Below are 24,150 nucleotides of genomic sequence, written 5' to 3' on the forward strand. Positions count from 1 at the left end.
CGCGGCCATGTCGTCCTCCTGACACAGTCCCCGAAAGAAAACGAACCGCGGAGTAGAGAGACGACGTGACACGCCATGATAACTATTAGCAGGCAGCGGCTTCAAAGGTTCTAGTGAGCATGCGCACAGTTCAAGTCCTGACCGGAATCTTAAACCGCAAGCGGCCCAGAGCGGCCATTTCGCTTCTGCCGTGAACCGCCTGCGGGATGCTGAGGTGATGTGGAGTATCAGCGATGCGTAATCTGTGGGGTCAATGAGGGGAGATCGGCTTGGCGTGAGTGACGTGGGCGTTTGGGGGCCGAGCGCTGGGGGCCCGTGGGATGAGTGATGCCGGGTGTGAGGAGTGAGTGGTGGGGATCCATGGGGTGAGCGATGGGGTTCTTAGTGGTGGAGGCTATGGGGTAAGTGGGGTTTTCTAAGTTGAATTCTTGGCTCGCTGATTTTCACTCTTTCTTTGCCTAATTTCTGTATGTATGTAAGTACTTTTGTAACTTGAATTCCAAGTTTTTTTTTTTTTCCAAGTGTTCTTTAATGCAGATTTTATATTGTTGGGCTGGGAATCTTTCTCATAGGAGGACAGTGAACGTGCGTCTCAAGAGGGTCTTGGTATGGTACCGGGACCCATTTGGGGAAGTGATCCACAGCTTGGGGGGGCTGTAGGAGGCAGTGGTTGATTGGGAGCAGGGGCTTCAGGGATCGGAGGGCTTTGAGGCTCACCTTGTAACACACGCAAGGGGGACAGTGATTGAGGGAGGACCTATGAAATAGTAAAGTGGGGTGCTAAGGGTGGCATATGGGAACCAGTGGATGGGAGACCTAGGGGGCCAGTGATGGAGGTTTGCAAGGGTGCCTGCATTGCTTTTTGGGCAGTGGGTGTTGGGGTCCTTTGTGAATGGTTGAGTAGGTCCGTGTTGGTCTCCTCGGGTCCCTGTGGACATGGTAAGGGTCAGTGATTGGCTGTTGAGCAGATCAATGATAGTTTCCTACTGGGGTGCGTTATTTGGAACCCTAGGTTGGCGGTTATTTGGGGGGTCCTGTGGAAGTCACACTCCCTTTGGAAACACTTATTGGCAGTCAGGGCAGTAATGATTTCAGAAGCCTGGCCGTGAGGTGACTGGGAGGCATTTCATGACCTTCTTTGGTCCACTCATTGGGGATTTCTAGAGGTCAGTGTGGTCAACGACTATATTTTGGTTGGGGCGGGGAGGGAGAAATGGAGAGGTAAGAAATGGTAAGTGATTGGGAGTCCTGGTGCATGTCTGCAGGTTTTCCAGGTGAAGGTGGAGTTCCATATATTGAATTTGAGGGTTTTTTTGGTCAGAAAATGCTGAGCTGTCTATATTATGGATGGGCACTGAAAAGGCCAGATTAGGCACTCCAGGTATAGACAGCTGGAAGCCTCAGGAAAATATAAATGGAATTTCTGGAAATTGACCACGTAGAGGACCACACGGGATAGTGGCGATTGTGTGCACTTTAAAGTGAGGCGGACCTGGGACTCATTCCCTGTTCCTTCTGTAAGGTCGGATCTTAACAAACAGCACCGCGAAACAGGAAAGCTTCAAGTGACCTTTATTAGGGAGCGCTCCCGGGCGAGGGTTGGGCAAGATTTTATAGGGGAAGAAGGGAAAGGGGTGTGGTGAATCTGGGAGGGCGCAGGGTATTCCTTATTTGGTGGTCTTTTCGGGTATCCTGGGGGGACCGTTAGTCCCGCCCCTCGAAAGGCGGGAAGGCTGGGCTGGGTTCAAAGTCCCCAGGTCAGTTCCTGGAACTGGGTGGTCCGGAGAATTTCGGTCTGAGGCAACCTGTGAGTCTGATTGTGTTCCCCGGCCTCGGGCCAGTTGGCCTTCCACTTTCCTTTGCACACTGGGTGACCTTAAGGCAAATGATGTAACAGCACTGTTTCCTTATCCACAAAATGGGTATAATAATGATCATAATATTTAGCTGACAGGGTTGCAGGAAAATTAAACAAGGTACCTGATACCTGACTCTGCAACTTGCTGATTTTTTTTTCAGTGTTTCCCATATGCCAGGCAGGTGCTGAGGGGACAAGCCTCATCTCACGGAAGCTCCCCGATGCCTATGATAAACACCTTCCTTCTCATTTTGGAAACTGCAACTAAAGTACTATCTTCGTCTTCTCACGGTTAAAAGGTGTCAGAGCTGCAATGAAAGCTTCCTTACGTTTAGCCCAAACCTCTTCATCTCTTCTCATTTTTTACCCCAATAGCTAGACTTTTCTGAGTTTTGTCTACCCTCATTTTGAACACAGTGACTTTCACCTAATGGCCTTCAGAAATTCATGTGGAGTGAATATTAGATGAGAACTATGTGGTCGTTGCCTTTCCAGGATTTCTGGTGTCCCCGCAGAGCCCCTGGGTCAGGCCACATCACTGAGGCTGCAGGATCTCCCTTCACAGCTCCAGCCTGACTCTTCCCAGCAGCTTTGATTGGAGCCTTTGATGCCCACCCAGCTCCAGGCTCCTGGAAAGAGTGGAGCTGTCAGCAAAAGAGACCAAGAATTGAAGCCCGGAAAGGACATGCTTGCTGATGTGAATTTACCGCAGAGGCCCCAGGTCTTGGGTTCAGAAGAGCGGGACGGATCATGTGAGGTAAGCAGGAGCCCCACGGGGACAGTTCTCCAGAACCTGAGGGCAGACACAGGAAGCAGCATATTGGACTCCCTGTGTCTGAGACAATCTGGATTCTCCTGTGTAGAGCAGAGCGCACGTGGCCGATGTTTCCTCATCCACGGGCACTGTGTGTCACAGAGGAAACTGAACTGGCTGATGAAGGAGGATGTGTAGTAGAAGAGGGCTGTCCCTGGGGCAAAGGAAGAAGAAAAAGTACATCCAGCCACAGGCGGGAAATGCTGATTCCTTCCTTCTCAGCACAGGCAAAGATCCTGCATCTTCCATCCACTGCTGGGTCTTCACTGTCTCAGCTGGTCCCCACCTGACTCCTCACCAGAGACTGGCTGGTTTCCCCTTTGTCCTCATAGTTTATAGTCATTGGATACTAGAGCAAGAAGTGGCTTTTAAGGACCATGTTGTTTTTCCTACTTTATTAGATGAATAAAAGTGCCAGAGAATAATGTTTCCAAATTGCCCACAGATATTAATATTTGATATTTTGGAATGAGAAAGCAGGGTTCTTCAGTATACTCAAGGTTTCCTGAAATTCCAAGTTATTCTGTGTATTTCATGACACTTTATTTGCATGTTTTTAAAACAGTAATGACCCATTCCGAAGACCTCATTTTAACTTTGTTACCTCTTTAAATACCTTGTTTCTCCAAATACAGGCACAATTCTGGGGTCCTGGGGGTGAGGACTTAAGCATATGAATTTCGGGTGGGGACACACAATTCAGTCCACAGCAGTGACACTGTTGTAGAAAAATGTCTTTCATTTCGTACTAAAGTTGGCTGAATTGTTAAGAGCATTTTCAAAAGCACGTTCAGTTACGTGTTAAGATACATGATACTTATTAGCCTTGTTCCTTTTTTAACGTTGAAAATTTTTGTTTGCTTGCCTTGATTCTGCTTTTGCTCACTGAGGTTTTCGAGCAGTTTCTCCGTTCACGCTAGAATGTTCTCCAACAACATTCACATCATCTTGGCTTTGCAGCCTTCCCTCTACTCTGGCCAATACTGTGTTGTTGGGTTTTTTTTTGGTTCTTTTTTTGTTTTTGTTTTTAAATAACTGCTAATTTAATCCAGAGAGATATGTCATTGTTGCTTTGATTTGTATTTTTTTTTACAAGCAGGATAATTTTTTCTCCCGAAGTTTTATTTTGGTCAATGATTTTTCTTTTGTGATTTACTTTTCTTGTCCTTTGACAATTTACATTTTAGTTTGTCTTAGCCTCTGGACTTTCAAAGGTGTCGTATATATTAATAGCCCACTTTTCTTTGCATATCTGTGTGCATTTCTCTTACCACTGTTTCCCTTGGAAGTCGTTTTTGGTTTTACGTGCACATGGTTTTGCTGGGCTTGTGAATAAAACAGCTGTCACCGCTGTCTTTTCTTCTGAAATCCACCTCCTTAGAGGCAATCAGTTTTTACCTTTTTAACTAAACGTTTTGGTACTTACTTCCTACTCCTTTAGTGACACCCTAATATAGCTCCGGCTCAGGTTCCCAGGCTTACGTTTGGCCCTCTGTCATGTACTCGCACCTGCAGCACTCACATGCATGCTTTTCATGCGTGCTTTTCCAAGAGGTGGGTTAAATTTTGATTAGCTCAGTATTCCCTGAAATCAATTTACTCCTCCTGTGTGTCTCTCTACACAGAACACCACTTCTGACACTTATGGTCACCAAATGTGCAGGGATTTTTCCCACCCCAAGCAATTCGCTGTGACACCAGCTGGGTGTCCTACCATTCAGTTCAATTCTGATGCTGTCGACCTGGAGACAGTGTCAGATCCCATACGTTGTTAAGGGCTCAGTTCTTCAAGACTCCCCCCACCCCCTTTCAAATGCCAATGGCACGTCCACCTGTGCTTCTGACCTATCGGCTATAAGTCAGAGGCTCTCACAACTCCCTCCTTGGGTTCAGTTAATTTACTAGGGCGGCTCACACAACTCAGGAAACCAGTTTACTCGCTAGATTACCAGTTTGTTACAAAGGATACTAAAGGACACAAATCAACAGCCAGGTAAAGAGATATATAGGACGAGGTCTGGAACAAAGGAGCCAGTTTGTCACGCGGCCCAGCAGTGAGGCCAGGTAAGAATCATGGGATTAGAGGTGTGTGCGGTGTGGCCAGTATTCAATTAATAAGTCACTCGGTTTATTGCACACAATTAGCACACAACACAGGTTAGTCAAAATAGGGAGAAAAGGGGTGGGGAATAAGGAGTCACTTGGCCCAGTGCTCTCATTATAAGGAGTCTGTCAGTAGGATGTAATGGTTACACCCCAGGGGATCTTGTCTCGCTCAGCTGCTCCTTCTGTTCCAGTAAAGTCGTTCCTTATCTACCCTTAGTTTATCACTCTGAGACGCTCCCAGCCCTATACCAGACATTTCACAACAACTAATGCGGAAGTTCGCATTGGCCACTGTGACTCCATTTTGCACTACTTAACATAGCTTAAGTCCTATGAATTTCACACAGAGGAGTAGGAATCATAAAAGAAGTCACTGGAAAGCCATATATATCATGGCGAAAAAAATCATTAAAAACACACCCTTGGGGCTTCCCTGGTGGCACAGTGGTTGAGAGTCCGCCTGCTGATGCAGGGAACACAGGTTCGTGCCCCAATCTGGGAGGATCCCACGTGCTGTGGAGCGGCTGGGCCCGTGAGCCATGGCCGCTGGGCCTGCGCGTCCGGAGCCTGTGCTCCGCAACGGGAGAGGCCACAACGGTGAGAGGCCCGCGTACCGCAAAAACAACACACCCTTGTATGTAAGTGCCTGTTCACCAATGATGACTAATTCTCATGGAGCTTGGGTATGTTGTTACAGGGCTCCGTATCATTTGAGGACGTGACCATAGACTTCAGCAGGGAGGAGTGGCAGCAACTGGACCCTGCCCAGAGACGCCTGTACCAGGATGTGATGCTGGAGATCTACAGCCACCTCTTCTCCGTGGGTGAGCACATCTGACCTGGGACTCTTGGACGGGCCTCCTTGAGGAGATGTCTTTCCTTCTTGTGGTGTGCAATGGGACATCTGAAGAATGCAGTCGGTTTGCCCTTGGCTTGTCCTCAACTGTTCATTCCTTTGGGGCATCTTTGAGTGTTCCTTTGCTCCTAGTGAAGGGTGTTGAGTTTTCTGATGTGCCAATAGAGCTTCACTGAACGGCCTCTGAAGCCCAAGACCACGTCCGAATGCAATATCCTTTCTTATTCACAGGGTATCGCATTCCCAACCCAGAGATCATTTTCAGGATGGAAAAGAGAAAGGAGCAATGGATGAGGGAGGCTGAACTCCCACGTCAGAGGTATCACGGTGAGTGACTATCAGGTCGTGAAGATCTGAGGGGCCGTTATTCAACCCACCACACTTACCCATTCCCCCAGTGGTGGACACAGGTTACCTCCTACTCCTAGTTTCTAAGGCTAATGCTGCCAAGCATTATTTTGTAAATGTCCCGTAGGGGCCAACATAAGCATTTCTGAGATGAATGGTCAGGAGTGGGATTGCCTGATCACTGGATATGCCTACACTGAATTTAGCTAAGTAACCATGGGGCTCTTCAGGGGGGCTTCACCATCCACACTGTCACATGGGAATGCATAAGAATTTGCATTTGTACATCTTGCTTGCCAGCATTTAATATTTACCAAATTTCTCATTTATGGCCTATGTTATGATAGAGCTGTTTCATGTTTTAATTTCATTTTTCTAATAACAGAGCGTCTCATCATTATGTTACCTGACAGGATATTCCATCTGTATGTTGCTTTTTTGTCATCTTGTTTTATCCCTTTGTGGAGTTTCCTGAAAGCCTTTTTTTTCCTTTTCATTTGCCCCCTGAATTCATCAATTTTTTTCCTGTGCTGGATCTTTCTTCGTTACCCCTAACTGCGATGCCTCCAGCTTGGGCCTCTGTACTTCCCTCTGGTCATCATAGAGGAATTCCTTTAAATTCCTTAAATCCCTTTAAAGGGCCCTTCTATTCTCAACACTTAGGCCTACAAATTTTTTTCTGATGATCCCTTTATCAACCCCTCCAGGCCCCGTGCCTAAACTTGTGTTCTCTTATTTAGCTACATGGTGGAGAGTTCCCATGGGATGACTCACTTCCTTATTTTGGGAGGCTCAGAAACTGGAATCATTACACAAATCAGAAATTCTTCTCGCCTTATACATTTTTTTCAGATTCTTCTGTTTCTTGGCTCTTCCATCTCAGTCTTCTCATTTTCTTATTTTAGAAATTCTATCACTTTTTTCTCGCCACGCCACTCGGCTTATGGGATCTTAGTTGCCTGACCAGGGATCAAACCCACACCCTCGGCAGTGAAAGTGCAGAGTTCTAACCGCTGGACCGTCAGGGAATTTCCCCCATTTTTTCTTTTTTCTTTTAAAGGTATTTTTAAAATTTTGTTTATTTATTTATTTTTGGCTGCAGTGGGTGTTTGTTGCTGTGTGCGGGCTTTCTCTAGTTGCGGTGAGCAGGGGCTACTCTTCGTTGCGGTGGCTTCTCCTGTTGTAGAGCATGGGCTCTAGGCACCCGAGCTTCAGGAGTTGTGGCTTGTGGGCTCTGGAGTGCAGGCTCAGTAGTTGTGGCGCATGGGCTTAGTTGTTCCGCGGCATGTGGGATCTTCCTGGACCAGGGCTCGAACCCATGTCCCCTGCATTGACAGGTGGATTCTTAACCACTGCACCACCAGGGAAGCCCCATTTTTTTCTTTCTGAAAGTACAATTTAATTGACCCTTTGTGTTAATTCCACGGGTATCACCATAAACCAGCTCCCTATTTTCTCATGCTTGGGTTATTTTGTTCCTAATGGGATTTGTGAATTCCCAGTCATCATGAGTTCGGTCAAGATGCCATTGACAGATTTTATTACCCCAAAGATTGGTATTTTGTTTCTTTTTTCTCAGATTTTAATAAAAAGAAATATATATATATATATATACATATACACACTAAAAGTGATTATAAAGAGCATTCTCATTTTTTAAAAATAGTGATAGATGACTGAGGCTTGGGGACAGGACAAGGGTCTGGGATACAGTTTGTCCAAGTGATGGAAAGAGAAAAGAAACAAGACGTGATGGTCTTATCATACTCAGCATTTATCTCTGGTAGGATAAAGTAATAGTAAAATTTAGCCACTTTTTTTTTTTTTTTTAAAGAATCTGTTGTTGTGTTCTTACTAACAAATAGGATGATCAGTGACTCCCATTCTTAGGAGAAAATGGCATGTTAAGTAGCATAAAGCTGAAAGTGATAACAAAGAGACCAAGGACCAGTATAATTTCCAGAATAATTTCCCTCCTATAAAACACTTCTAAAAGGCAGGTCAGCAGGAAGCTTTACGTTTTGTATTCATTCGGGTGTTGAAGTTTTTCTCTTGTCATTGCAGTACCATCTTTTATGATGTCACTCTGTGGGACTGAATGCACTGCACCCAAAGCCAGGTTCTACTAGGCAGAAAAGGGGTGGAGGGTATTGAGAAGCTGTGATGTATTACCCTGGCCAGAAGTGGTGCATAATGTTGTATGCACATTCCATCAGCAAAAACAGTGTCTGTCACACCTCATTGCAAGAGAAATTGTGAGCTGTTAAATGGCTTGGCTGCCCTGTACCTGGCCACAGTTAACCTCTGTGGAAGAAGGGTGAAACAGATTCTAGGGGACAGCTTGCTTGTCCAGTCTTCCGGTGTACCCTTCTTAGGATATGCATATTCCTAAGTTCAAGAAAACAAACTTCAGTTTCATGGAGAGTTGCAAGTTTGGGTATAGGTATTCTTTCAGTGCTTGGCTATGTTAGGATTGATACTTTAATAGGATTTCAGAGGAATATCTAGGGCTGATGGATTTTGTATTGTTTCTTACGAGTGGGAGGATGCTGGGAGATTAGTTACAATTTAGATCTGAAAGCTAATGAAGACCTATACAGATGGTCCCTGACTTATGATGGATTGACTTATGAATTTCTCAATAATGTTGCAAAAGCCATACATGTTCAGTAGAAACCATACTTTGTGAATTTTGATCTTTTCCCAGGACAGTGATGTGCAGTACCTTACTCTTGTGATGCTGCGCAGCAGCTCCCAGTCAGCCATGTGATCACGAGGGGAAACAACCAGTACACTTGCAACCTTTCTGTACCCAGATAACCACTCTGTTTTTAACTTTCAGTATAGTATTCAAGAAATTGCATGAGATATTCAACGCTTTATTATAAAACAGGCCTTGTGTTAGATGGTTCTGCCCAACTGCAGACTAACGTTTAAGTGTTCTGACCACATTTAAAGTAGGCTGGGCTAAGCTACGATGTTCAGGAGGTCAGGTGTATTCAATGCATTTTCAAATTATGATATTTTCAACTTCTGATGTGTTTATCAGGACACAACCCCACGGTAAGTCGAAGAGGCTCTGTACTCTGAGCCCCTCCTTCACCCTTGGGCTATCCACAGATGCTGCCCTGTGACACACTTGCCTCTTTTATCCTGTAGTCATCCTACTAGGTCTGGGTATCAAGACTGCCTACATGAGTGGAGCCAGTTTGCCCTTGTTCAAATCTAACTTTCCCCAAGGCTGAGCAAAGTGTTTTTCGCTAATTACTTAACCATTGTGTGTTTCCTTTTCTTCATGTGGAAAACCAGGATAATAAGTAGTTAGCTCCTGGGGTTGTTGTGAGGATTAAATGAGCTTATGTGTGTATCACGAAGGACACTGCCTGGCGAATGCTAAGTGCTATACAGATAAGTGCTTGACATATAATAAGGGCTGTGCAACTGTTTTCTCTCATAATCACCATCAGCACCACCACTGGTATCTGACTCAGCAGTTTCCCTGTGCACAATCTCAATCAGCTCCATGTGACTTTTCCTCTATCCTTTGCTAACTGTTCACTGTATCTATTTCATCTTTTTCTCCTTCTAGAAGGGGAGTCTGGGCTTGAAACCCTACAATGGGAAATTTCTGAAACGGCTTCATTTCACAATGAGATGTTGGATGAAGTCACAAGAGATGGCACATGGTGTTCCATTTTAGAAAAGCTGTGGGAAGAAGCTGACCAAACAAAGAGAGATCAGAAAAATCAAAGTAAACCTTCACATCAGGGGGCTTTCCTCAACAAGAAAAAATTGAACACAGAGAGGGACCGTAACTATAAGGACCCTGGAAAAATCATCCGTGCGAGGCCCCACCTTGTTTCTTCACAAAAGAGACCTCGTAAACGTTGCTCTCGTGCAAAAAGTTTGAAACCTAACCTAGAAGTAAATCATCAAAATCAAAGCAACACCACAGAACACCTTGATGAGATGGTTGAATCTGGTCAGCTATTCACCCATAGCTCTTCCAGTGCCAGCTGCAAAAATACTCATACAGGAGAGAACTTCTGTGAAGGTAATTCATGTACAAAAGGCTTCGGCCATAAACAGTCATTCACACAACATCAAGTTCACACTCAGGAAAAACCAGATAAGTGCACTGAGTGTGGGAGGGACTTTACCCAGAAGTCACACCTCCTTGAACAACAGAGATTCCATAGTGTAGAAAACCTCCAGGAATGTGGTAAATGTGGGAGAGCCTTCACCCCACAACCAAAACTCGGTGTATATGTGACAGATCATACAGGTAACATACCGTATATATGTAAGGAATGTGGAAAAGTCTTTGTTCAGAGGCCAGAACTGGTTACACACCAGAAAACTCACACTAGAAAGAAGCCCCATAAATGCCATGAATGTGGAAAAGCCTTTTTCCAGATGTTATCTCTCTTCAGACATCAGAAAACTCATACTAGAGAAAAACTCTATGAATGCAGTGAATGTGGGAAGGGCTTCTCCCAGAATTCAACCCTCAGTATACATCAGAAAATTCATACCGGCGAGCGACAGTACGTATGCAGTGAATGTGGGAAGGCCTTCACCCAGAAGTCAACACTCAGCTTGCACCAGAGGATCCATTCAGGGGATAAGTCTTATGTGTGTATTGAATGTGGCCAGGCCTTTATCCAGAAGGCACACCTGATTGTACATCAGAGAAGTCACACGGGAGAGAAACCTTATCAGTGCCACAACTGTGGAAAATCCTTCATTTCCAAGTCACAACTTGATATACATCATCGAATCCATACTGGGGAGAAACCTTATGAATGTAGTGACTGTGGGAAAACCTTCACCCAAAAGTCACACCTCAACATACACCAGAAAATTCACACTGGAGAAAGACACCACGTGTGCAGTGAATGTGGGAAGGCCTTCAACCAGAAGTCAATACTCAGCATGCATCAGCGAATTCACACTGGAGAGAAGCCTTACAAATGCAGTGACTGTGGGAAAGCCTTTACTTCCAAGTCACAATTCAGAGAGCATCAGCGGATCCACACTGGAGAGAAACCCTATGTATGCACTGCATGTGGGAAGGCTTTCAATGGTAGGTCAAATTTCCATAAACATCAGATGACTCACAGTAGAGAGAGAACTTTTGCCTGTTACAAGTGTGGACACACCTTCACCCAGAAATCAGAGCTGATTACACATCAGAGAACTCATATAGGAGAGAAACCTTACGAATGCTGTGACTGTGGGAAGTCCTTCAGTAGGAAACCACAACTCAAAGTGCATCAACGAATCCACACGGGAGAGAGACCTTACATGTGTTCCAAGTGTGGGAAGAGCTTCAACAACAGATCAAATTTTAATAAACACCAAACAACTCATACCAGAGACAAATCTTCAGTTCCTAATATGCATATACATAAATGAAATAAACTCTGAATTTCTTGAAGAAAAAAATCTTATGAGTCAGATTTAGTCATATATTATAGAATTCATGCTTCAGAAAAACTCTAGGGATGCACTGCATGTCACCAAGTTACACATTTTATGTGAAGGAAATTACTCAGGAAAGAACTTTTAAGAATGAGTGGAAATGTCCATATTTGTACTAGCCTCATTAAAAGTTATAAAATTCATTTGGGGAAGAAACCCTGACTTATGCATTGAGAAGTTTCTGTAGAGTATGGTATAAGACAGAATCTTTAGGTCAGCATATTTATTTATATACACACATACACATACCCTCAATTCTGTAGTGTCTGCTATAGAATTCACTGCAGAACAGGAGGTGTCAATAGATTATATATTTTTTAAAAGAACCTAATATATACACAGATGAATGTACATTTTTTGGTAAGTGTATAAATGTGATTCTAGTCTTCACAGTGTCATTTTTCTCTTCTTTCATGATTAGTTCAGCTCTACCCTCCTCTTTTCCACCTCCACCATCTATGGTGAAACTTTTACTCTATGGACTCTATCGTATTTTTTTTTTTTTTTTTTTTTTTTTTTTTGGCGATACGCGGGCCTCTCCCGCTGCGGAGCACAGGCTCCAGACGCGCAGGCTCAGCGGCCATGGCTCACGGGCCTAGCCGCTCCGCGGCATGTGGGATCTTCCCGGACCGGGGCACGAACCCGCGTCCCCTGCATCGGCAGGTGGACTCTGAACCACTGCGCCACCAGGGAAGCCCCTATCATATTTTTATACACGCTACTAAACCATTTAGGCCAAGAGTCAGCAAACTGGCCATCAGCCAAATCTGGTTGGCCACCTGTGTTTTTTAAATAAAGTTTTATTGGAACACAGCCATGTTCATTTGTTTATGTATTGTCTGTGGCTGCTTTTGTGCCAGTGGCAGAGCTGAGTAGTCATGGCAAAGGCCGTATGGCCTGCAAGCTGAAAGTAGTTACTCTCCGGCCCTTACAGAAGAAGTCTGCCAACACTTGTTATCCACACACACTCATTACTCTGCTCATAAGCATACACCTATATAGGTACTCTTCCCTTTGTTTTATAAATATCAGACCATATCATATACACATGTGCACTTGTTCTTTTCATGCTACAATACAGCTGTTCAGTGACTACATCAGTATTCTATCAGTATGTGGACATGCTGTAATTTATTCAACCACCCTCACATTTTTTATTATTCATTCTTTCCCCCACCTTTTTTGCTACAAGAAAGCAGAACAGCATTATCTGTAAATGGACAGGCCCAGGAGTCAGGTTTCTGTACTTGCTTCTACATCAATCAGGCAAGATATTTAACTCATCTGTCCTGGTTTTCAAAAGCAAGATGACAACAGTGCTACCCCACGAGTCCTCATGAGAAATAAATGGGTGAATAAGCCTTAACTTTAACTGTGTGGAGAGAACCAGACCTTGGTGAATTTGAGTAGGGCCCTGTGTGACCAAATGAAAGGAAATGAAAGGATGGGGGTTAGGGATGGCAGAGTGGAGAAGCAAGTAAAATAAAGCCTCCTTTAATATGAAACCCGGTGCGATGGGTGGGAAGGCTGCCCTGCAGCCCTGGTCTCAGGGATTCTGTTCCTGCCTCCAGATACCCCTCAGCCTGGCACTGGGGCTCCTGGGGATGAGAGGCTGATGTCCACAGTGAGGCTGGTGTAGAGGGGCTGCAGCTCCTTGGGAGAGCAGCCTGTATCCCAGCGAGTTCATGCCGTCGTGCGACGGATCTGGGCCAGAAGGCCAGGACTAGGAGGAGGGGCAGGAGGGGCAGCTGTGTGGGCCGAGGGCTCGAGGGCTCGGGAACAGGCCCAGGACTGGCTACCCCCGCCCCCAACCCTGACCCACCTCTGGGGGCTCTGCTTTTGGCTGCAGTCCTGCCCCTCCAGCTTACGGTAGCAGCCAAAGAGCAGATGGGGCCGTGAGAGGAGCATGCCACTGACTTTCAGCCTTCCAGGGGAGAGGGCAGGGAGGCCAGACACCTGTCTCCTCTGATAGAGTCCCTCAGGCCAGAGTGGCTTGCGTCTCCCGCAATCCGACATAGCTCGTGTCCCCTCTCAGTCTAGGGCAGCCTGTGTCCGCCACACCATGGAGGGACCTGCTGCCCCCCTGTGCTAGGCTCCCTAGAGCAGGGCCCCCTACCTGGAAGTGATGTCATCATCCTCCCGATTCCAGCCCCAGTATGTGTTGGGGAAGCCATTGATCCTGACTTAGTGAATGGGGCGCAGGGCAAACACCCCTCCAGGGTAGCCCCGGTAGGGCAGCCTGCAGAGGCAAGGAGAGTTGGAAGCCCAGGGAATTTCAGGGAACGGTCCCTGGCCCTTTCCTGGCCAGGATCACAAGGTTGACTTCTGGGTTAGCCCTTCTCCACTCACCCCCATGGGAACCTCTCCCCTGACCCCTAGGATGTCTCCATGCCGGATTCTGGGGCAGTCCTTCCCCTGACCCTTGAGATGGCCCCTCACGTGACCCTGGGAGATCCCCTCCCTGAATCATCTGACAGGCCATTCTTGTGACCCCATTAAGGGCCCCTCCTTTTCTAAGTTCTCCTTCTCTGACCTCTGGTACAACCTCTCTGCCTACTGCCTTATTAAGTGCATCCTGATTCCCCCACTGATAGCCAATCCCACTCCCATCTGACACCCACACCCAGGAGGAAGGTTCTTCACCGTCTACAAGGCCTCTCCTCACGCCGCATCATCCTATGCACCATCAGCACCAGGGACCAGGGCCTGGACTACACAGATAGGCGGGGGCAAGGCCCAAGGAATTGGGGGCCTGGCCCAGCGTCTCCCACAGGAGGTCCCCTCCCTCGACCTACTTGTACTTGAACCTGTCAATGGCAGGGAAGACGTCATAGATATAGAGGTTGCGGTCGTCCTTGGGGAGTAGGTTCACATCGTGGAGGAAGACACAGTCCCAGTCCTCCTCCTGCACGGCCTCCCAGAACCCCACGTTGTCACAGTCCCAGTCCTCCTCCTGCGCGGCCTCCCAGAACCCCACGTTGTGAAGCTTGCCCCGGTGGAAGGCGGTGTCGTTCACCTGCGGTGGACGGAGATGCTTGGCGCTGCCCTCACCACAGGCCGTGGTGGTGCCACCTGCCAGGCCTGTCCTCTCTCCCCTTGTCGAGTGCCATTCTCCTGCCTGGAACCCCTTCTTATTCCCACTGTGGAGATGGAAAACCCAGACTTGTCCAGGAAGGTGCAGTTCAAAGGTGACCTCCCCTGAGAAACTTTTCTTGGATCCCCACCCCCATCCTGGTCAGAGTCAGTATCCTTAGCCTCTCAGCTCTCCCTCCTCGGCCATCTTCAAGGTTCTCAAGGATCATCACCTTCCAGAGGCCATCGGAGGAAGGCAGAGGTCAGGAGTGATAGGGGACCACCTGTGTCTCTGTTTCTACTCCTACTAGAGAAAGACTAATCATCCCTTATGATTACCATGATGTTCATCATCAGCATCACCACCATCATCACTATCACTATCTTCATCATCTTCACCATCACCAACACAGTCACCTAACCTCCATCATCGCTATTACCAACATCATCACGACCATCACCACTGTGACCATCACCACCATCATCACTGTCATCAGCAGCAGCAGCACCTTAGCGATCACCATCATTACCACAATCACCACCATCAACACCACCACCACCGTCATGATCACCACCATCATGATCGCTGTCACTTACTGAGCACCTACTGTGTGCCAGGCATTGGCTTCACCGCTTTATACTCATCAACTCAATGAATCTTTGTCTCATGAATAAGAGAACAGTGGCACAGAGCATAAATGCCCCAAGTTTATACACAGTTATACTAAGTAACAGTGTGCTGAATGAATGGCTGGATAAATGGATCGATGGATGGATAGACGGACGATCGGTCCCAACCTCAGATCACACAGGTAAAAATGGACAAGGCCAAGACTCAAACAGGCACCTAACAGACCCCAAACCCAGTGCTTTAATTTACCCCTTAGGTTAACTGCCCAATCTGAACAGCCCTGGTCTCACAGAGACCCAGAGTCACTGGGATTGAGCCCTTCCCTTAGCTAGCTATTCAAGCTGATTCCAGACTCAGCCAGTCTAGACCAAACCTACAGCCTTTGGTTCTGGTTTCCCCCAGTGCAAGTTCTTCTTGACTCATCAATCCTACCCCCTGGATACTCTCTGGCCCAGACGCTCTCAGCTCAGAGACTGGCAACTCCAGCCCTGACTCTCCAAGGCCAGGCGCAGACCCCTCTGCTCTCTTGCCCCTGCCCCTCCCCATTCCTGCCGCACCTGGTTCACTACATAGATGGCGTAGTGCAGTGGCTGGGGCTGCAGGAAGGGGCGCAGGTGGAGGAGCAGGTGCTGCAGGTGCTGGGCTTGCCCGCGGTAGGGCACCACTACCACCATGTGGTGCTGTGTCCAGCAGTCAGGTGGCCAGTATTGGCCTCCCAGCTCCACCAGGGCGTTCTTTTCCACCACCTGCTCCATCGTCAGGTTCTCTGGGATCACCATCTTCAAGGGCCCACCTGAGAGAGGCAGAGGCCAGGGACGGTCAGGGACCCACCCCAGAAACCCCACCACCCAGCTGTATTGGGTTAAATCACGCCCCCCACAAATTCACGTCCACCCAGAAGTCCAGTATGTGACCTCATTTGGAATTAAGGGCTTTGCGGATATAATTGGTTCAAGTGCGGTCATACTGGTTGACAGTGGGCCCTAAATCCAATGCCTGGGGTTCTTATAAGAAGGCCATGCAAAGAACCAGAGAGAAGGTAAGTGGCCACAGAGGCAGAAATTAAAGTGACGCTCCTCCAAGCCCAAGACTGCCAGCAACCACCAGAAGCTAGGACAGAGGCACAGGATGGTGTCTCAGAACTTCCAGAAGCAACCAGCCCTTGACCACACCTTGATTCCAGACTTTTGGCCTCCAGAACCGTCAGGGAGTACATTTCTGCTGCTCTAAGCCACCCAGCGTGTGGTACTTTGTTATGCCAGCCCTGGCACACTAACACGCCAGTCTGAAGGGCTCTGAGCTGGGCCCAGTCCCTTCGCCTCCCCGCACCTCCTTCTGTGTTCCTCCCCTCGTCTCTCCCCTGGCTCCCATGCTTCTCTTGTTCCTCCCCCAGCAAGCTCATCACCTCCTGTTGCTTTTCTCCCTGTGGGCCCTGATGGTCCTCAATCTGTCTCCTGAGCTCCAACCCCAACCTGCCTCCCAAATGTCTCCTCCAGGGTGGTTCTCCGGCCACCCACTCTCCCTACATCTCAACCCAGCCTTCTCAGTTCCCGCTCTCACTGAGGGCTCCACCGACCACTCAGTCGCCCCCAGCCGTACCTCTTCTTTCGGCAGCGGACCATATTTTTTGCCCAAGATGGCCACAACAGTATCGCATATCCAACAGGCCCTTCTTTTTTTTATGGCGGCGGGGGGGGCCACCACACGGCATGTGGGGTCTTAGTTCCCTGACCAGGGACCAAACCCGCACCCCCTGCAGTGGAAGCAAGGAGTCTCAGCCACTGGACCGCCAGGGAAGTCGCCAACACGCCCTTCTCACTGTGGCTCTAACACTCTTCCTGCTTATTGAGAAGTGAGTCTCTGTCCCCACCCCTTAAAACCGGGTGGCCTTTTATGACTGTCCCAGTGAATGGAGGATGGCAGAAGTGACAGACGTTATGTGGCTTTTGAGACTAGATCACATAAAAGTCCATTTGGCTTCTGCCTCGTTTCCATGAAGCCTTCAGCTGCCATAGAAGCTCTGAGGCCACCATGCTGTGAGGAAGCCCAACTAGCCTGTGTGGAGAGACCCTAAGATCACATGAAGAGAGTGAGGCACCCAGCCAGCTCCTGGTTCCTTCTAGCTCCAGCCTCATCTCACAACTGCGTGAAAACGTGGACCACAACTGCCCAGCTGAGCCCCTCTCCCAAATTCCTGACCCCGCCCCCACACTCTGAGAGTTCATGATTGTCTAAAGATGGTAAGTTTTGGGGTGGTTCGTTTTGATGCAGCGACAGATAATACATAATCCGTTGTCCCCAGCCACCAAGCCCACTGCCTTCTGCTTCCTGGTCCTGCCCTACTCCTCAGGGATTCCTGCCAGCTCCCCAAAGCCCGAGGTGTGGCTGGGGGTGTAGGAGGCCCCTGCAAGCTTACTGATGTAGGGAGAGATGATGGGGCAGCTGGGCAGACCCTCCTCACCGATGTCCACAGGGTGGACCTGGCTGAGGTTGGAGTACCCGTCCTGGTGAGGGATTTCCGCAAGGAGACCTGAACCAGAAAAAGTAGCCCTTCCCCTTCCTCAGGCTTGTCTTGTATGAGGAAGCGCAGGAAGGAGGCGCAGCCGTGGCGGTGGTGGTTCCAGTAGAGGAATGCCCCTGCCGGCAGCAGCTGTACCCCCAGAAATAAGAGGAGCCCCACCGCTGCACCTTTCTGGGAAAGGAAACAGAAGGTTTCTGCTGGAACAGATGTTTCCTCCCATCTTGCAAACCCCTCACTCTGGCCCCGGGTGGCTCGGTCCCCATCTCCTGCGCCCATCCTTCCCCAACTGGCTCTGCACACGGCACAGAGGGGAGGCCAGAGGGAGAGACTTGCTAAAGCCACTCAGGGCCACCTGCCATGCGCACATCTCCAGCCTCATCCCTCCCACCTCTGGTCACACTGCACGCTGGCTGGGCTGCTCCCCTGGGTGAGTGACCCAATCTCTCTAAGACTCGAGGTCTTCGTCTATGAAAAGGGGCTTATGGCTGGATCAGACTCGCTGTGCGAGGACACGCAATGGGCGGGAGTCAGAGGGTGACACGGACTCAGCATTTTCCCCGGAGTGGGTCAGGTTCTCTCACATCTCCAGCATCCTGTGACGGAAGGGAATAACCCCACTCCTGCTCTTTCTGGGTGCCCTCTCCCCTCTGCCACCACAAGCGCCAAGTAGCCCCTTGCAGCTTCCACAGCCCCTGTATCTCCCTCTACCACCGTCTAATCATCCTGGATCGTGACTGTCGGAATGGGGAGGGGCAGGGGCAAGAGAGCGTCGGTATCAGCCTCCCTCATCAGACGAGGGGCCTGCTGAGAGCAGGGTTCAGGACTAACTCAGTTCTAGGTGCCCAGCATTTCCTGGCACAGCAGGCCCCAGGAAATGGATGAATGAGTGAATGAATGAATGAATGGGTGGACAGATAAGACGCTATTCACCACCTGCTAAACCCCTCCTCCTCCTTCAAGAGCTCCTTGTCTAGGGACTCTTCTCCAAGTCCTTCGCTCTCGTCTACACTCTGTCTGGCCTCTCCTGGTCCCAGGCATCTCTGCTGTCACAGCTCTGGTCAGCAGACCTAGACAGATCCGAGTCCACTCTCTCTCCCTCACCCACCCGGGAGCTCTGGGAGGGCAAAGCTCGGCATGACTCCTCTCTGGGTCCCAGCATCACCCAGCACATGAGCTGAGCGTTCACCTATTGATTCAGCCGGGTTTGCTAAGCACCCACTCTGCCAGGCGTTACAGCGGGAACCAATGAAGCAGCCAGAAAGACAGTCAACAAAAATCTCCACCCCTCCCCCGCCTCCGCCCCCATGAAACCTACACTCTGGTAGAAGAGATGGGCAAGAAAATGGATAATTTCAGAGAGCGATAAAAGCCTATACATGAAAGAGAGAGGAGGAAGGGGAGTAGAGAGTCAAGATTCAGAGAGGTGACCTCAGCCCTGGTGGCTGGCGAGGCAACATTTAACTGAGCCCTGGAAGACGGGGCGGAGGCAGCCACGGGGAGTGTCTCTGGCAGAGGGAACAGCAAGTGTAAAGGCCCTGAGGCAGGAAGGGGGAGAATACCGGAAAGAGTGGCAGGGGACTGAAGCTAGATCAGAAAGTCTCTTCTGTGGTCTTCCCTGGTGGCGCAGTGCTTAAGAATCTGCCTGCCAATGCAGGGGACACGGGTTCCAGCCCTGGTCCGGGAAGATCCCACATGCTGTGGAGCAACTAAGCCCGTAGGCCACAACTACTGAGCCCACACGCCACAACTACTGAAGCACACGTGGCTAGAGCCCGTGCTCCGCAACAAGAGAAGCCACCGCAATGAGAAGCCTGTGCACCGCAATGAAGAGTAGCCCCTGCCTGCCGCAACTAGAGAAAGCCCGCATGCACGGCAACGAAGACCCAATGCAGCCCCAAAAATTAATTAATTTAATAATTTTAAAAAAAGAAAGGCTCTTCTAGGTCACGGTGAGGGGGGAGCAGGACAGCGGTGTGATCTGGGTCACACAGATAAAAGATTGCTCTGGAGCGAGGGTTCGCAACTGGGGAAGTTTCTGTCCCCACACAGAGGACATCTGGCAATGTCTAGAGACATTTTTGATTGTCACAAATGGTAGGGGGATGCTGCTGGCATCTGGTGGGCTAGCAGAGGCCAGGGATGCCCCTGAATATCTTACGGTTTACAAGATGGCCACACCCACACCCCATAAAACCAAGGATGTCAAGTACTGAGGTTGCTAAACTGCTCTACAGGCAATGTGGTATGTTCTTCGGCAATGCAGGGTGACCCAGCAGGGTAGAATGCCTTGGTCTCTTTGTTTCTCCCTCCCTCCCTCCCTCCCCTTCTTCTTCCCTCTCCCCCACCCCCACCTCTCTCTCTTTCCCCAAAGAAACTTCTTGGCCTTGAGACCTGGGTTGCTGTCAGCACTGGTCCCTAAGGAGGACTGGGGAGTGTTCTCATTGCCTGCTCTCGCAAAGACTCACTGATGACAAGGACTGATTCATGGACCGAAGGCTTCCCTCTGGCTGTAGCATGAAGAACAAATCCTGGGGTTTTTTTCCCCTTTCCTTTCTGTGTTTCAAGGGCTCCCAGCTAATGGATGACGAATCCTGTTTTGAATTTACACTTGGAAAGAAGTGGAAAGTGGGGATCTTGCGGAAAGATGGTAGAGAATGAAACGGGATCAGGGGAAGTTCTGCTCCCCAGGTTCATCCCAGGGGACACCTGTCGGCTGGAAGCAAGTGGGTCCCATGAACAGAAGTGGGTAGGATTTGCACTGGTCCATGCTGGTCCCCGTGATCACTCTGAAGCCAAAGGTGAAGAATATGAATAGAAGCATCAATGAGCTTATCGAAAGGCGCGGAGAAGCTACATACAGGCTGACGTCCTTGTCACTGAACTGGCGCGTATACTTTTAGATGAACTACAAAACGATCTCGTTACAGAAGCAGGCTCAGGACCAAGTCTCAAATGTGGGGCCAGACAGGATGTGATCAGGGATAGACAATCCTCCAACTTAAGGAAACAAGAGCATTACGGAAACAAGAATCCAATCTCGGTAGCAGATTCTGTTGTGGGACAGGCATCAGGTAGAATTTCTCCCAGCCTTTCAGCTGGAAAGGCAGCTTTCAGAGGAGCGCTGTTTCAGAGAATACCATCCAGGCTTTTGAGTGGCACATCTAGAATTAGACACCCATCCTTTAGGCAAAACGAGAACTAGACCCCACGTGTATGGTGGAAATGCACCCTGCTCACACACACACACACACACACACACACACACACACACAAGGTAATCAATAGTCAAAAACATCTCAGGGGGGCTTCCCTGGTGGCGCAGTGGTTGAGAATCTGCCTGCCAATGCAAGGGATACGGGTTCGAGCCCTGGTCTGGGAAGATCCCACATGCCGCAGAGCCACTAGGCCCATGAGCCGCAACTACTGAGCCTGTGCATCTGGAGACTGTGCTCTACAACAGGAGAGGCCATGACAGTGAGAGGCCCGCGCACCGCGATGAAGAGTGGTCCCTGCTCGCCACAACCAGAGAAAGCCCTCGCACAGAAACGAAGACCCAATGCAGCCAAATAAATAAATAAATAAAATGAATTTAAAAACAAACCAAAAAAAACATCTCAGGAACTTCAGCCGGATTTGGTGCTGTCCTTCAGAGACCAAGGCCAGTCTTCGAAATACCCTGGCAGAGTCAGCCCAGCAGCCATTTATGGACGCGTTTGCTGGGATGAAAAGAGCAGGGCTCATGACGATCCCCATGTCCCAGCTGGGGATGCTGCGGGTGTGGCCCACGCCTGAATCACGCCACACGGGCCAGTGGCCAGCTGCGCTGTGAACAGGGGGTGCCGGCAAAGCCTCGAAGGCGGTATCTCCCGTTCCGAGGCAGGGGGTCAGTGAGCTTGGAGGAGTGAAGAGCCTCAGGTGGGGCGTGTCCTCTCAGGAGCCTGATTCTTCACGCAGGAGTTGGATGTATCCGTGGTTTCCGGGGAGCCACCAACAGAGCAAGTGTGTTAGTTACACATCACGCTGGTTCCAGAGTTCAGACACCCAGACTCGCCTTCCCAGATGTCCTCCTCACGCTGGGATGGGAAAGCCCACTGCTATTGGAAGTGTGGTTTGTCTCTTGGAAAACCCAGTAAAAATGACCCTCAGATTCCACAGGGTACGTGAGAGGCACTTCCAGGCCTGAGAGTTATGCAGATTTCAAAGGATTGTTTTTTTACTCCTGGTTTTTATAATTAATCTCTATTGTATCCATAGGGATTATGATTTAGTGCGACACAGTGCTACTGGATTTGGGGCTCTTGATGATGTAAGTTTAATTATAAATAATCATTAAAAAAAAAAAAGAATTTGCTAATCCCAAACTCTAGTCCTCAGTATGTCTGTGAGTCCGCTTCTGTTTTGTAGATAGGTTTGTGTCATAGTTTAGATTCCACATAGAAGTGATATCATATGGTATTAGCGGATATAAACCATCATATATAGGATGCATAAACAACAAGGTCCTACTGTAGAGCACAGGGAACTATATTCAATATCCTGTGATAAACCATAATGGAAAAGAATATATAAAAAAAGAATGTCTATACGTGTATAACTGAGTCACTTTGCTGTGCAGCAGAGATTGACACAACCCTGTACATCAACTATACTTCAATTTAAAAAATTAAAAAAAAAAGAATTTGGCAGTATTATCATGTGACTACAGCTGTGGAAGCACAAAGGTGTGTTCTTATTACTTCCTCAAAAAACAGAAAAGATTCCATCTCACTACCGTTGAAAGGTAAACCAGGTGTAATAAAATCAATTTTATGTTTTGTTTCTCAAAGTTATGTAAGATTTCAGGAAAAAATTCTGATGTCTTAAACTAGCAGCAGTGTTCGTGCATGGTACATGATTCAAATTAGTAGCGTGTACACCCACATTTTCCAGCTGACACGGTACTGTTTGGTCTAATAATAATCTTATACTTTCATTTGTAGGCAAGAGGGAAGGTGTGGAAAGCAAACCATTGAGAAGCCCCTCTTTCCAAAGAAAATCTCACATTAGAAACATGTCTTCTTTAAGAATGAAAGCCAGGGCTTCCCTGGTGGCGCAGTGGTTGAGAGTCCACCTGCCGATGCAGGGGACGCGGGTTCGTGCCCTGGTCCGGGAAGATCCCACATGCCGTGGAGCAGCTGGCCCCGTGGGCCATGGCTGCTGAGCCTGCGCGTCCGGAGCCTGTGCTCTGCAACGGGAGAGGCCACAGCAGTGAGAGGCCCACGTACCGCAAAAAAAAAAAAAAAAAGAAAGCCATTTTTTTGTCAAGAAAATATCTTTCTGCCTGCATCTGTTAGGTTCAGATATACACGCCCCAGATCAGATTGTGCTTTTTGCCCTAAGGCAATCCCTAAACTCCCTGACCTCCAAGGAGGTAAGAAATGTCTTTGGGGATACGGAAGCTGTTTCATCTAACAAAGCAGAGACCTTCCAAGTGGGGTATATACACAGAACTCCCTGAGGCGGTGGCGTGTACTTCAAGTCTACTCATTTTGATGAAGGTGAAGCTTGGCTCACGTTGGGATGTTCTGTATTTAGAACAACCAAAAGCATTATAATTAGTGAAGCTGACTTTTTTAAAAATTTAACTGGAATGTTTTCAGGGACAAATTTTTCAAGCTACACTGAATACAATATCCAGGTAAACTGGTTAGAACTGGTGCACACTATTCTCTAAGATAATTAAAACCTATCTGAGTCATGTCACGAAATATTTATTCCATGAACAGCCTACCCTCATCTCGTGTCACCTTATAAAACGTGTGGTTTCTACCTGTAACAATAACAAAAACTTGTTAATGTTGGAAAATTTCAGGTATCAACTGAAAATGAGTCAGGTGGTGGTACAAAGCTTTTCAAAATGGTTTTGGGGTCTCCCAAGCAAAAGTGTTTTAAGATGACTATGATATATGCCACACACACACTCATTCAGACTTCTTACATCTTAGCTAGTTTCAAGACTTATGAAAAAGTGTTTTAGCCATTTTCTAAATCGTAAAACAGAGGCTAACGGGAAAATTCATTTACTGCATCGTAAGTACACATATTAAGCTTCTTGGTTAAGGTCCCTTGTCTTGGGGAGTAGAGCAGAGTGACTTTGCTATTTGCTAAGACTTACTTGTAGTCCAGAACAGGGCTATCCAACACAATAACAGGTCACAGATGTAATTTAAAATTTCCTACTAGCCACATTTGTCGAGTAAAAATAAACAAGTACAATTCCTTTTTAATATGACACTTAACCCACTGTATCAAAAATATTACCATTTCAACATGCAATCCAGATAAAATATTTTAGTGAGGTATTCCACATTTTTTTTTTTTCACATAAAGTCTTCTCATCTGGTAAGTATTTACATTTTCAGCACAGCTCGATTCAGACTATTCACAGTTCAAATACTCATTAGCCACATGTGGCCAATGG

The 24,150-nt window shown here is 48.0% G+C and overlaps 2 protein-coding genes across 5 annotated transcripts in view; one reads left to right on the forward strand and one right to left on the reverse strand.

Annotated features, from left to right (window-relative positions):
- SIGLEC10 (sialic acid binding Ig like lectin 10) overlaps positions 1 to 24,150 on the reverse strand; it is a gene marked incomplete at its 3' end in the record, with an annotated part of 71,066 nt that overhangs the window by 38,861 nt on the left and 8,055 nt on the right.
- Positions 62 to 11,957, forward strand: ZNF175 (zinc finger protein 175). 4 transcript variants are annotated; one of them, XM_079906744.1, is made up of 5 exons: positions 62 to 214; positions 2,020 to 2,615; positions 5,476 to 5,602; positions 5,866 to 5,961; positions 9,572 to 11,957. In XM_079906744.1, exons 2-5 carry the CDS (start codon positions 2,466 to 2,468, stop codon positions 11,398 to 11,400), a joined length of 2,202 nt encoding a protein of 733 aa, XP_079762870.1. In that variant the 5' UTR covers positions 62 to 214; positions 2,020 to 2,465; the 3' UTR covers positions 11,401 to 11,957. The 4 variants fall into 4 exon arrangements, with proteins under 4 accessions (XP_079762870.1, XP_079762872.1, XP_079762871.1 ...); XM_079906746.1 differs by having other exon boundaries at positions 2,354 to 2,615; XM_079906745.1 differs by having other exon boundaries at positions 200 to 274.

This window comes from Stenella coeruleoalba, assembly GCF_951394435.1.
Source record: "Stenella coeruleoalba genome assembly, chromosome: 20".
NCBI classification, from domain to species: Eukaryota; Metazoa; Chordata; class Mammalia; order Artiodactyla; family Delphinidae; genus Stenella; species Stenella coeruleoalba.

What these genes read in the sequence shown, in the direction of transcription:
- ZNF175 (XM_079906744.1), top strand. Translation starts at nt 2,466, where the DNA reads ATGCCCACCCAGCTCCAGGCTCCTGGAAAGAGTGGAGCTGTCAGCAAA. An exon ending in AGCGGGACGGATCATGTGAG is followed by an intron (nt 2,616 to 5,475) that starts GTAAGCAGGAGC and finishes ATGTTGTTACAG; the next exon opens with GGCTCCGTATCATTTGAGGA. An exon ending in CCCACGTCAGAGGTATCACG is followed by an intron (nt 5,962 to 9,571) that starts GTGAGTGACTAT and finishes TTCTCCTTCTAG; the next exon opens with AAGGGGAGTCTGGGCTTGAA.